We start from the raw sequence: 14,735 nt of genomic DNA, 5'->3' as shown, positions 1-14,735 counted from the left end.
GAGGACCTTTAACCTGAACTGGCCAAAATTAAAAAGGTTAACAAGTTTAAATATGTCAGGTTTGTGATAAAAACATTTATTTAATCATGTAACTGTTTACATACTACATACGTAAGCACATGGATGCAGTTGTTTCAACAGACTTTTTTGCATCTCATTTAGGGGACAATGCAGTAAGAGCAAAGGGTGGAGATGGCCTTGAGGATGTCCCTGGCTGTTTCAGTTCTTTGATTGGCAAGTAAAGGTTTTCAACCAGGGTCCCTTGGCTTAGTAAAGAAGAAAAACAAAACAGGGAATGAGAGAAGGCCCCGAGCCAAACAGGGTTCCACTAAAAGCATCTGAGTCAAGTTCTTGCTTTCTCTGGTAATCATCCAAGTTATTGAGCTGCATTGGAAGAAGCCTTTTTGAGGCTGAAGTTGGACCAGTTCACCGCTACTTTCTGCCGAGTTTGCTTCGCAGAATCCAGACAAAACCTACAAAAACAAATATAGAGATGAGGTGAAATTTATACAAATTAGATCCCAGTTTTGAGGCGGCAGCAAAACCATTTAATGACAAATGTACAGCGGTGTTTACCTTTTAAAGTATTCCACTTCACGATCAGTCTCATCCATGTCTGTTGGATCTCCTTCTTTAGGGAGAAATACATCATCTACAAAATAAAGACAGACCGTTAAATTCAGAGAATAAAAACTCAGTAGTTGCTAAACATTAAACAAAGGGTGCTTTCACATTCACATATATAGTCCAGTAGAATCGGTGTGGTTCAGGCGGTGAATCTGCAACATTATTGCATTTAAAATTGGTCTGGTCCGTTTTCGCACTACTCTTTGCCAAGCGTACCAAACTGTCTAAACATCATGCGGGCAAAACGGTCAGATGCCTTTGGACAGAATACTTCCACCTTCTTTTTCGCCTGAGTGAAATACTGTGAACACTTAGGCGAAGAAGAAGACAAAAACAGCACTTTGGTCAGGAAAAATACATTTTCTCAAAAAAATCCTAAAACAAACTCCCCAAAAACGTAATTAAAAGATGACGCTGCCCTGTCTTGCCTGTCGGCGCTCCGAGGCACAGGATGTAATATTGTAGACGAGATGGTATGAGCAGGTGAAACATAGAGCAATCAAGAGTGCACCCATGGCTGGCTACATTAACAATTTAGGGAAGAGAGAGAAGTGAAATAAATGAATGATGTGCAAGTAATACGGAAGGGAGTGTGAAAATTTGTGGTGTGTATGTTTGCGTGCTGCCTGCACGACGCAGGAGCCACGTGTGGGTGCATGCCCGTTGCCGCGACAACAGTTTGTGTGCTTGCTGTGTGCCGTTGCCCAGTCACCAACGAAGTTGCTCCGTCACAATTGCGTTTCAATGCCATGTCTTATATTTGGTCCCACTTCCTATATTTGGTCCTGGTTTGCTTTCTCACATCGTAAAAACCGTACCAGGCTTCAATTGAGGTGAACAGAGATCCACACTTTACAAAGGACCAGACTTCGCTTGTTTGGTCCGCACCAGACTTTGAGTGAGCTTTCACACCAGCGCAAAAGGACCAGACTATGAGAGGACACTAATCATGGTGCGGACCAAAGAGGTATTACTGAGAGCACCCTCAGTCTAATGTATGAGAGTTGACTTCATACCAATACCGCGGTTGGATTTTTCTCCCTTGTTCTTGCCCTTCTTGTTCTTGCCCTTAGATAGTTGCGGCCCATTGGCTGACGCTGTGGGCGGAGCTTTGCTTTCTGGATCCTGCTCCCCTCGGCTTCCTCGTGTCTCTGGGTCAGCTTTTGCCCGTTGTACACTCACTGGAGCACCGTTTGCTCCATTTGCAACATGTTTAGACAATCGGTTTTCTTCTGCTTTCTTGGCCAAGTTTTTTTGGTTGTCTGCAGTGTGCTGAGATGCTTTGTTTCCAGACTTTAAGCCATTCGGAGCAACTTCTTTCGACTCATTGGTTCTCTGTGCTTCGTTTCCTGTGGCAGCTTTGGTTAGTTTAGTTGAGTTTTGCTCTGGCAGAGACAGTTCCGGCTTTTGCTGCTGTTTCTTATTCTTCTTCGACTTTGCGCCATTACTTCCAACCGCTGTGGTTTTGGGGTCAGGTGCGTCTTCCTTCGGTTTATGCATCATTTGGGCTGGCACTTGTGGCAAAGTGTCAGTTGCTGAAAAGTTGCATCTTTCAGGGGACCGAACTCTGATGAGCTTTGAGAGACTGGGCGTGTTGTGTAACCGTTGGACATCCTTTAAAGCAGCGCTGACTCCTGACACTGTGGAGCTAAGGGAGGAGACATTATTTGTGTCTTCCCACCCATTAACTAGGTCCAAGTGGCTCTTAAATGTACCCAGTGAAAGTGGAGAAAGATCAAGGTCTATCTGCTGCAAGTCAGAGGAACCATTGAGATGAGAGAGTAAATGGTTGCCCTCCAATGTGGCCGCCTTCTTTGGGAAGTCATTGACGTCCAGATTGAGGTCGTACATACTAAACGAGGCCCGGATTGAGTCTTTGATAGTGTTCTTAATCTCCTCCAGACGACTCGTAAGGAAGCTGTTGACGCGTTCAAGTTCCATCTGAGGCCAGTCGAGCAGTCGACTCGTCCCTTGCCCGTCAGGGATGGCTTCGTCAGCAGGTTCAGATGGATTGGAGTGGGGGTCACTGCCTGCAGCTCCCATGTTGCCCTGCTGAGCCTTCTCCTGCAACAGACCACTTCAAACATCATTCAAATGCATGTGGAAACTTGAGCGTTAAAAAGGACTAACAGTCAACATCCAAATTATAACATATTTTTTTATTTTTTAGAAAATACTAAACAGGCTGAAATTATTTGATCTCAGGAATCACTAAAGCTTTTTTGCTGTTCCTTTTATGTAAAAACACTAAAATATTAAAAACCATCCAATTTATTCAATTGTTTTTTTCCCCAAATATAGCCATTATAAGACATTTTGAGTCAGTCGTTTTTCTAAGGGATGATTAACTAATCTTTTTTTTTTTTTTTAATTAACAAACACATAAAAATAAATATTTCAAGTAGAATGAACATTATTAAGTGTCTAAAAAGTTTTTCCCACTTCACAATATCCAATCATTTTGATCATTGCAAAAAATAAATGTCCAATAATGTACCTTTTTCTTTTGTTTGTGTCGAGCCCTTTTTGCAGCCTTGGCACTGTTGACAGGTTTGGGTTCTGAACTGTTTATAAAATCGAGCAGCTCGTCTACGTCTCGGTTGTCGATGGCACCAGCCACCGTCAGCTCCGAATCCTGACGTTGAGGAAGCTCCTCTTTGCGTCGCGTGAGACGTGAGCGAAGCTTCTCTCGGATCTCTGCGTAGTTCCGGCTCGTCGGTGCAGCTGGAGGCTGAGCCCAAATGACAAAGCAAGCCATTTTATTAATTGACGGTAATTAAAACAAACTAAATGCAAGATGTGATAAAGAGCTTAATAGTACCGCATTGTGTCCAAAGAACTCGCAGTAGCAGCAGTCGCAGTACTTCCCGTCCTTCTGGTTGGTGGAGGAGGAGGCACAGGAGCTTCTCTCAGAGCTGCTGTCTTCATCCTCCACCTCCTCCATCTCAGACGGTGGATGGCATAACGTCCCGTTTGTTACTTTGTGGCCCTTACATGCTTGGTCCCTGTAGAAACAAACAGCCTAGATGAAACTCACATTCACACCTCTCACTATGACAGACTAAACCTGGAGTTCCACTGGATCCTGAACTGCTCTGCTGCATAACTGCAGTGCAATCTGCTGTCTGGCAATACCCACCGCCTGCGGTTATGCTGTGTATCTGTTGCAGCAAGGACTCAGAAGATCCCGTACAGGCTTATTAGGGGGCCAAGCCCGCGGGGCCAGGGAACCGCGTATGTAAGCATACGCGGTTCCTCGGACCAGCGGTGCTAGGAACCCTATTGTAATCGTAAGGATTTCTATTATTATTGTTACCTTTTATAGTTCCGTTGGTAAAAGTGGTGCTGCAGAATAAACCGTGCAAGGTAGGACGATGCCCTTTGGTGGTTGGGTCTAAAACCCCCAGGGGACCTTGGAAGCAAAAATTCACAAATATCCACCAGCAGGTGGCGCTATAGCAAAGGTCAACGTGTTTTGGCCAATATCTCCCACACCGTTTGTTGCAAATTTAAAACCTTCATATCCACAGATTCTTTGACTAGCACTGAATTACCTGGGCTAGGCCACGTCCATTTCCGCCTAAACTTTTCTCGGAGTAAAATCGCAAAAACTGGAGAACCTACTTTTGCGAAAATCCTGCTTGGGGTTTTGTCCAATCAGCGTGAAACTTGGCACGTAGAGTCTTCAGTTGGACGTGATATCCAGTTATCAAAATGAGTTTGTTCAAGTAAATTATGCGCAAATAATTAACAAGTAAAGTTTTCTAGCTAGCAATAAAAATGCGAACTGGCGCATATAAAATAAATGCTAACAACACCAAATCTGAGATCCATAGTTGGCATGTGACTGTGAGGAAATGCGCCAAATTTGAATGATGTAGGTCAATAGGAGGCGCTACAAATAACGAATATTTATATCTCTTAAATGGCACAACCAATTTTTACCAAATTTGGAGGGTATGATCTTGGGTCCCTCCTGAGGCGATATCTCAAAGTTATTTGCGATTGGTCAAAGTGGGCGTGGCTAATGACATCATAACACATAAATAAACAAACATTTATTTTTGCTGAATTTTTATGTTGAGGGCAGTGAAATTTACAGGGTGAATATAGAAGACCACACAGACCACCCATACCAAAAATTGCGCCACTAAGTGGCGCTATAATTGCAAAAACATTTTGGCCCTTAATTTTCACACTTTAATTCACATCTTCATAAAATTCATATCCACATGTCCCCTACATAGAGTCGCATTTTCTGACATAGGCCACGCCCACTCCCACAGCACATTGCTCTTTGTAAGTCACTACATATCAAAAACCTACTTTTTCAAATTCCTTTTTGGGGTTTTGTCCAATCAGCGTGAAACTTGGCACGTAGAGTCTTCATTTGGACCTGATCTACAGTTCAGCAAAAAATTTTGTTCAGGCAAAATATGCACAAAATATTAACGAGTAAAGTTCTCGAGCCAGCTATTAAAATGCAAACTGTTGCATATATTGGTCAAAATAATTTCTAACACCACCAATTCAGAGACCCTTGGTTGCCATGTGACTGTGGGTGTATGAGCCAAATTTGAATAAATTAGGCCTCTAGGGGGCACTGCAATTATATCTCCTAAATGGCACTACCGATTTTTACCAAATTTGTTGGGTATGACCTTGGGTCGCTCCTGGGACCGTATCTCGAAGTTAATCATGATTGGTCAATGTGGGCATGGCTTATTACTACATAACATATAAATAAACAAACCTTTATTTCAGCAGAAGTAATATGTTGAGGGCTGTGAAATTTACAGCGTAACTATAGAGGAGCACACAGATCAACCATACCAAAAAGTGCACCACTAGGTGGCGCTATAATGGGTGCAAACACATTTTGGCCTGTAACTTTCACACTTTAAATCACATCTTCCAAAACTTCATATCCACCTGTTCACAGCAAATGGCACGTTGGCCTGTGTCCTGACGCTCGCCACGAGCTCGTCATCCTTCATGACGTACTTCCACGGGCTCCACGAAACCTGGGGGCCGAGTCGCGCGGGAAGGCTTGGCCCCCTTTCATAACTGCTTGCAGTTCTAGTTTTTTGTTAAATTGCTGCTGCACAGCACCAGCTGCGTAACATGCTGCAGCAGTTACGCAGCTGTGCCGGAGCAGATTCGGATGCAGTGGAAATTGGCACATTGACTTTAATGGAAACCTATCAGCTGCGTTGTGGTTTCGGAGCAGTTATGGATGTGGTGGAAATTGGAGGTTAAAGAGAGGCATGCTGTAACTAACCTGCAGGCCCCTGCTGTCAGATGATTGACATTGGAGGCGGCCACCGTCCCTGGATTGTGACCGTTACAGGAGTGGTTACAGCTCATGACAGACGATCCCAGTTTGCTGTGCTGGGTGCTCACGGCGGGAATGTGGGAGTTTTTGCATGGACTAAGTTTGTGGACAGATGTTGGGCTATCTGGACTTAGAGAATTGAGTTTTGCTGAGGGGCTATGAAGGCTTGGTACCAGTGGGGAAAAGGGAGCGTGGGCCGCCACAACTGAACCACAGGAGGACACTTGTCCGTGCTGCCCGGAGTTTGGCTTGGGGGGTAGAAGGGAGGAATGCTGGGATGAAAGGCCTGTGGGACTGTTGGGGGGTACTGATAGGTCCGTGTGTTGATGGTGCTCAGTGGGGTGGAAGGCTTCACCTGAGGAATAGACAGAAATAAGATGAACACAAAATGTACACTGTTTTCCTCCATTTCTGTCCTGTCTCTATATTTCAGTCTCACTTCCACCAAAATTCAAGCATTGGCTCTTTACAGCCCACATTAGCTAGGTTTCCATTACCCTTGGAACTGCACAAAATCTAAATTGCGCAATAAAAACTGATAATGGAAACAACTGAACAAAAACAAACAGACAAATATCACTAAAAGGTTTTTATGCTTTAATGAGGAGGAATTTTCGACATTTCGATATTGAAATGTTGCAAAAGTGTTATGGAAACAACACTTTTGATGTGAGGTACATGGTTACATGACCACTGCTGTCTGAACCAAAATGGCGCTGTACATGTAAACAGAAAAGGAGACCGAGACATTTCTTAGCATTATACTTAACATTATTACCGCCACATTAGACGTGAAACAACAAAGGAATACGGAGATTTATAAGGAGGTTCTGAGCATCCATCTTTCTGCAGCAAAGTCTCGTGGGATGAGATTTCACGGGAGTTACGAGGCTCCTGCCCAAAACAACCTTCAATGGAAACACGTTCAAAGTGAAATTAGACTGTCGACATTTAGAAATATCGCTTTTATTTTGCGAAAATCTGTATTAGAAACCCAGCTAGTGATATATTAATGTGGCTATATTTTAAAATGAAAAGACTACTTAGGAGTCATTTTAGTCAAACCAACTAAAACTAACATGAATGTTTTGACCCGGGTTCTTCCTCTAAGACGTTACCTGGTGGTGTGGGTCGACGACACATGGTCTTGAAGTGCTTGGGTGTGGTCATACAAAGGTCTGCTGAGGTAGACAAGGGGCTTCCAGCAGTGGATCCACTGGAATTCTGGGATGACGGGTGACTATACGGACAAACTTTGGCCCCTGATGTTTTTGCAGATTTCCCAGGTGCTTCATGGAGTACTCTTTTTTCATGAAAAGCTGAACCTAATGTTACACCTGCAGACAGGCAAGAGAAAAATTACACGGTAACATAAATATAAGGTAAATAAATGTTAGATTTGTGAAATATTATACAGCAAAGACTGTTGGACTAATGTGCAACATTTCATTTTATTTGAAGGTATCTAAAGTTCTATTACCTCTCAAAAATGTACCAAACCATGTTTTAAATGACTGAGAACCTTAAAAGACACACAACCATACAGTATGTTATGCAAGTAAACTGATTTTTTTTATTTACAAATACATGTTATCATCTTAGAATTCACTTAGTACACAGTTTCTCTAAAGTGAAATGATTATTTCCATTTAAAATCCTGTTTCCGCATGTCCGACTCTTTAACATATATCACTGAAACCAGCATTTCAAGGTCTTTTAACCAATTGGGATAAAACCCTTATAAACGTTAAAACCTTTAAAAAAAAGGTGTCTACTGCTTTAACTTACTCTATAATAGCTAATTTCATGATATCTTACGAAACCCTACAATATTATTTATTTTTAGAATATTTTACAGCTGAGAAAAAACAAGTCGCTATAGGAAAAGAAAAGTCCAATAGGGCTTAAAAAACATCAGTAAACTCAAACGTGACACTGTTTATATACTTGGTCTATCAACCAAAAATAAATGTATACGTTGGTTAAAAAAAAAAAAAATGTGATCCTAACTAAGCACTTATTGAGAGCTTGTTCACATTGGGATCTTCATTAGCTGCAGTCAACTGAGATGTTCTAAAGCACTGTTACATACAGTAGACAGCAAGTCATGATACGCATTTTCAGCATTCCATTCGTAAACACTCCCATATAACCTTATGTTCTTGGATCTTAAGCGAAATGTACCTCGTATACTTTTTAAAAATAACTGTTTTTTCTAATATTATCACGTTAAATCCCATTTTTCACTCAATGACTCAAAGATGTTTAAGGTAGTGCATCTTGAAATGTTGTTTGAGGGCCAATTATCTATTGCTTACTAAATAACAAAGTTGCCATGCCAACATGCCAATTAAATAGAAAATGATTTCTATTACAATAAAATAAAACTGTGTACAGTCTGAAGTGATCATTGATTAACCTCACTGTATAAATTGTGTTCTCATGTTCTGTAACAGGCTAACAGACCTTGTGGTGAGTGTGGAGAAGTGTTGTGGTTGCAGTGTTCGCCTCCATTGGCGTGGGCAGAGTTCCAGAGACCTGACAGTTTGTGGGCTGACAGGAAAGAACTGGGGTCCCAATCCACGGTGCTTTGCTCCGGGTAACCATTCCCACAGCTTTGGGACTTACAGGAGGAAGAGTGTGACAACGGTACCTAAACAAAAGAGAGGTGGAAAAATAGATTCATGCTAAATGCAGCCCTAATAAGAATCTTTTATATTGTTATTATTATGCATATGCTGTCATATGCCTAATGAAACTGTGGCCTTCCAGCAGAATCCTGCGTCCAATGTTGAGGGCACTGATGTTCTATAGCAATATAATTACAGTATAAGTAATAGTATAGCTTTCAGCCAATCAAGAGGAGCTGGACAGCATTAAGGCTCTAACATACTGGGGCGGACACCCGCAAAACAAAGTCTGCGCGGAGTCTGCCAGGCCAATTAAATGCAAATCTCAGTTTTTACGACCGCGCTGACTTCTCCGCGTAGTTGGTGTCACACAAAACACTGCTCAGCACCCTATTGACCCGCATTAAATGTAACACCGACCTGTATTTCATCTGCCTGGTGAAAAAGAGCAGGAGAGATTAACACGAGCTTAGAGGAGAAACTGGCAGATGAGCTACAAGAGTAGCGACACCTTTAAAACACGTCCCAGGAGTATAAGAACTACAGAGAAGCACTAACATGGGACATGTAGGATTTTAATGGAAACTACTACACGGTGGTGCGCTCAAGTATGTAAGCGGGGCCCGCCCGAGTATATTTGAACCTTTACATTGGACACACGATTATCTCTAGTATTGAAATCACTCCCATCCTCCTGATTATTGCCTTACATAAAAAGAAACTAAAATGTCTAAAAACTAAAATAAATCTAAATGTTTTTATGATCATATCAAAACCATAAGTATATTTTTTCCAAGCAGATAAATACAAAATAAATGACTTCATAGAGACTAAACAGTCACGCCTTCAAAAAATCCTTCAGCCAAAATCAGGTTAACCTAGGGAGCGCATGCAAATGACCCTAAGCAGCCCAAACAACAAAATAATATCTCACTATAGAGCAGTAAACAGAAGTTGTGAAAAAGGCTCCAAACATATGACCCGAATCAGCCGCCTTTATTTACCGGTGTGGGCTGTTCCTGCGTGCTTCGCCTCTCCTCCTCTTCCACACTTTTGCAGCAGCTCTGACAGATCCACAGAGGCACCTCTCCCAGCAGGGACTGAGACAGCGAGGGCACTGCATCAGCCAGCTTGCGACCTGGTGCCTCCCTTAACAAGGCCTGGGAAAGTGCAGGCACGGCATCAGCCAGCTTTGTTCCATTAGCCCCGGGAAAGCCGTTGACAGCGCCTGCACCCCAGTCCTTAAACTCACGGTGGCAGAGGAGGCAGCAGGTGTGCATCGGCTGGGAAGAGGTAGAGACAGTTGGACATTTATGATCCGCTCCAAAGTGACAGGGGAAACACCGTCAGTTACAGAGCTGTATGTTTTTAATCTAATTAGATGGTACAGGGTGGATATGACTTTCATCATAAGCAGTAAAAAGCAGAAAAAAAATCACTTAAATGCATTGTCTTTCCTAAACAGTGAGTTTTCTTAAACACTGACACATGCCTGCCCGTAAACAGAGATACTATCAAATCTGCTGATCCACTCTAGCCTAATTTTTCATGTTCACACCGACCCAAAGGAAACGGACTACATGAGCAAACACTACAAATGAAAGGTTTTTCCACAAAAAAAACGATGAATCGGGGACAAACGTGGTTGAAAGAGGAGGTACAGTGCCTCAGAAATACAGTATAAGCAGATTAGCATTTTACAATTTTCGTAGTTCAGTCATAGTAGCAGGTTCGTTTGCAAAAACACGTGTGTGAATGAGAACCCAACTCGTTGAGAATCGCAACTATGTAAAAACTTTTGGGCCCAATCAAACCAGTCTACCGGACTAACAGGTGTGAAAGCACCCACACAGACTGGAGGAATCAAATAGGCTTGATGAAGATTCCTTACAATAATGTGTGTGTGCATCTATAACACAATAACATCAGGGGAGTACATAGGCCTAAGCAATACATCGAGATTCAAGATACATCAACATTTCTATTTTGGCAATATGGAAAACTACAATATCACTTATGATGATATATTTTTATTTTATGGCTTATTTTGTATTAAAATACTCATTTTAGGAGACGCTGATTTCTTTATTTCTCAGAACAGCATGAAAAGTTAGATGGATTACTGAGTACGTCCTAACCCAGACCTTCCCCTAAACAAGCCACACTACAGAACTCACTCACATGTGCTGTCCCTTATAGGAGAAAAAGCCAAACGTGGCACATATTGTGCAGTTGTTTGTTATTAAATGTAACTGTGTGGCATTTTGCATCAGCAAATTTATCCCAGAATCTGTCTTTCTAGAATTCCACACAGAGCTACAATATTCATAGATGACTTGTAAACAGTTTTATATGAATAAAAAAATACAAAGGTAAGTGTATTCTTAATGTAAAGTGTATTTTCTCATACAAAGTGTCTATTGATAAAGAAACGTATCAATAGCCTCCGGGACCATGGACTGTTTTCGTGTTTTCTGGGCCACAAAGCATAATGTGTCTGTGTGTTTTCAGCGTGCCAGGACGACCGAGTGGTCTAAAGTGCCACACAAGAATTCTTCCTTCCGCTAACGTCGGTTCAAATCCCACGTTGGTCAAATATATTTTCATTTTAACATATTTAACACAGCGACCTCTCTCATGGGAAGTGTCTATTTGTGCGGTTGCTGTACGGAGAACACCTGGAGCTATTGATACGGTTACCGAAGTACACGTACGAAGAGTTTTAGGGTTAGGTTCTAACCCAATATCGCAACAATTTTTTGGGTTAGAGTTAGGGGTTAGTTTTAGGGTAAGGTTTAGTCTTAGTCACGTGACCTAAACTGACCAATGACTGACCTATCACGTGACCGAAACTGGCCAAATAGGGGTGCTGCGTACAGATCAAATGTCGGAATACTGATACGGCAACCTTACCTTACGGATAGCCACTGCCTTTCACATATCTCGGAAGCTGTGGCACAGCATTGAAACAACAATATTTGAAACAGTGTTTACAAATAAAGACACAGAGTAATGTCAGGGAGTGGAACAAAATCCACTAACAAACTGAAGAATTATTAAAATATCATCAGTTTGATAAGGACTTCTAGGTGACCCAGTTTATAATAGCGTAATGTGAAATCGTGCTTCAGAGAAATTGTGCATGCTTCAGTGAGAACAGATACAAGCTTTTCTAATGTCCAACAGAGGCAACTGTCAAGCAGCAGCGTGTCATTTATTATTTATATTATTATGATTATGATTATTGTTATTGTTATTATTATTGATATGTTTGAGTCCATCTTAAGGATAAATCACCACTACTCTCTGTTTTAGACACGCATTATTAGTAAACAAGCTGAGAGTAAACTTTTTGACATTAGCTGCCGAGGCACAATTCAACGAATCAAAGCGGTGTGGGGATAAAATGAGAACAAATAAACTCCCAATTCACTAGAAAAGTGTGTGTTCGCTCCCCGTAATGCAAACCCACTATACACTGGATTAAACTATATTTTGCTGAGTGTCTAACTCGGATGAGATCAAGTGTAGAGCACTGAGCACGTTTGTAACACGCTAGCGAAAGACACACAGACTGGTGTTCCGGTTCAACTAGTGACCGCTTTAACTGGTGACGACCTTCCCATTGCGTTGACGGTTGCTAGGAGTAACGACAGATGAACACACAAAGGAACGCAAATCTTTCTGTAAAACGTGTATCTTTCCAGCTCACGACTGTACAACCGTGATGAAATATCATGTGTTTCTGATTTCTTATATAACCGTGTCACTGAAAACATTACACACAACAAAACCAACAGAAAGTTATTGATATCGCGAAAAGTGTATCTTAATCTAAGCATACATGCGCTGGTGGTTATTGTGAGAATAGGACAAATATAAAACTTTATTTTCCAGTTTCTACACCTGATGGATGCTAATAACACCCGTGAAGCAATGGTAAGTCAGTCCCCAGTTTAAAGGGCTACCAGTTGAAGCGGTACACCAGCTAGCCTATGGCTAAAGCTAGCTGGGCGGAGGAAGAGTTGGTCGCGTTAGAAATGGGACGACCTGTCCGAGCCACAATGTCACCTGTCCGGTTTGAGAGGCAGACTTAAATGCTGGGCTCGGAGCATTATAGCCGCCTGGTGGCAGAGGACCTGCTGGCTAAGTTGAACCTCTTATTTAATTAATTCCACACTAATCGACGTAAAAGCCCCCCACGTTCACCATTATAAGAGCTACTCATCGATGAGTGGGTGCATATAAGTTCACCCCCTGCAGGATGTGGCTGCACAAAAATAAAAACACCGAAGGATGCTTGGTTTAGCTGTGTTGCGTTAGCACTCAGGCTAGCCGAGATGCTTTAAATGCACACACTGGCTTGGTGTTAGCTACCTGGTTTGCCATGATAGTGGCCAGCCGATCCAGCCCAGCATCTCCGCCGCCACCGCCAGCTGCATCGCCGGGAGAGACTGGGTTCTTCGGTACAGCCTGCTGTCCCGGTACTAGCTCCTTCTGGGCGACCCCTTGCTGCTTGCTTTTCTTCCTCGCCATAACGATGCTGTTATTAACACGCTTTGGCCAAGTTTGCACCAGTTTAGATTATTTTAGGCGCACACTTTCGTTTCTTCTTGGATCTCAAAATGTTCTCTACCTCCTTTAGTCAAGACAACAGTGAATATGGCGGAGGACTGGCACACACAGGAGTTCAAAGGTTAAAGATACTACTGGCTAAGAGACTTCACTTGCATATGGAGTGAACAGTTGTAACCTCATTCTGCCCGTGAAGCCAGAAGACGCCATCTTTAGTAGGGGCAACCATTTCTCCCTTACGTTTGCCCTTTATTTTATTTCAGAATTTTAACTCTTTGTTTATTACTTTCGCTTTCATCGTATTTTGATTTAGTTATTATTATTATTATTATTATTTTTTATTATTATTTTTTTTTTTTACATATATAAACAGTCGGTGCCTGTGACAGACATATATTATTCGATTTTCGGGGTGAACAAGCAGGCGCAAATAATGTTTCAGATTAAGTTTTTCATTGACGAGTTGCACTGAATAATAATTAAAAAAAAAAAAAAAAACACTTTCTTGTTGAAACGTCAATCAATTTAAATTGAGATGTATTTTTTAAAAATAAAAAAGAGTAAATTCACTCTTGTTTTTTTAATTAAAATTGATTTTTATAATGAAAAAACATCGAGAATAAAATGAGCTTGGCCCAATTTTATTTATCAAAAAAAAAAAAAAAATTCAAACTTAAATTCAGACAAAAATGTGATTTGAATCGTCGATGTATGTGTCGATTCTTTCCCCATGTTTTGCCTATTTTCACTTGCTTTAAACAATGGCAATACAGATATATTAATTGCTAAGTGATTAAATACACTCAGCTCAACTCAACTTTATTTATATAGCGCAAATTACATCAAAGTCATCTCAGAGCGCTTAATAAAATATAAAGAAAGAAAGACAGACAGAAAGACAGAAAGATCCACATGAACAAGCATTTAGCGATAAGTGGGAAGAAAAAAACATAGCCCATTTGTTAACAAAATTATATAATAATACAGTAAAAATATATAAACTAAAAATAAAGTGTCCTATATCTTTATTCTGTGAAATGAAGGTGGGACTTTTGCTTTGAAGGGATAATAACGACGTAATACGTCTACATTGCGATGCCTTCACTGACATGCACACGCTGTTGGAAATACTATATATGATTTGACAGAACTAGGAAAAATAGTAAAGAGAACATATTAAACAGCGTAAAAAATACAGTTTCATAAATTAGGAATTTAATATTAAGAATGCATTTTTAATCATTTTCAGTAGAGTAAAAGTTTGCTAAGTTTGCATAAACGGAAATGTATGCTTAAGACGTCCAAATTACACACACACACACACACACACACACACACACACACACACACACACACACACACACACACACACACACACACACACACACACACACAGACAGACAGAGGTATACTATAATGATAACGATGATTCTCATTTTTTTAATACAGAGTTGCCAGTATTTGCACGTCTTTTTGTGGTTGAATTAAGCGGGTTTTTGTAGCCAATGGAAATATAATCTCTGAGTTGTCCGATTTTCCCTGAACGCAGCGCCAGTGTTGGTGCTCAG

General features: G+C 41.2%; 1 protein-coding gene across 3 annotated transcripts; it reads right to left on the bottom strand.

Moving 5' to 3' along the window:
- Positions 1–55: 55 nt before the first annotated feature.
- fam193b (family with sequence similarity 193 member B) lies at positions 56–13,264 on the bottom strand. Of its 3 annotated transcripts, none has more exons than XM_028459802.1 (10): positions 12,970–13,264; positions 9,597–9,875; positions 8,429–8,615; positions 7,081–7,299; positions 5,909–6,317; positions 3,449–3,632; positions 3,125–3,358; positions 1,644–2,691; positions 577–652; positions 56–473 (listed from the first exon to the last, which is right to left on the bottom strand). In XM_028459802.1, the coding sequence occupies exons 1-10, from the start codon at positions 13,126–13,128 to the stop codon at positions 377–379; spliced, it is 2,892 nt and encodes a 963-aa protein (XP_028315603.1). In that variant the 5' UTR covers positions 13,129–13,264; the 3' UTR covers positions 56–376. The 3 variants fall into 3 exon arrangements, with proteins under 3 accessions (XP_028315603.1, XP_028315604.1, XP_028315605.1); XM_028459803.1 differs by having other exon boundaries at positions 1,650–2,691; XM_028459804.1 differs by lacking the exon at positions 9,597–9,875.
- Between the last annotated feature and the right edge of the window lie 1,471 nt (positions 13,265–14,735).

The sequence above is a fragment of the Gouania willdenowi genome, chromosome 10, assembly GCF_900634775.1.
Source record: "Gouania willdenowi chromosome 10, fGouWil2.1, whole genome shotgun sequence".
NCBI lineage: Eukaryota > Metazoa > Chordata > Actinopteri > Blenniiformes > Gobiesocidae > Gouania > Gouania willdenowi.
This window is presented reverse-complemented; position numbering and strand designations above follow the sequence as displayed.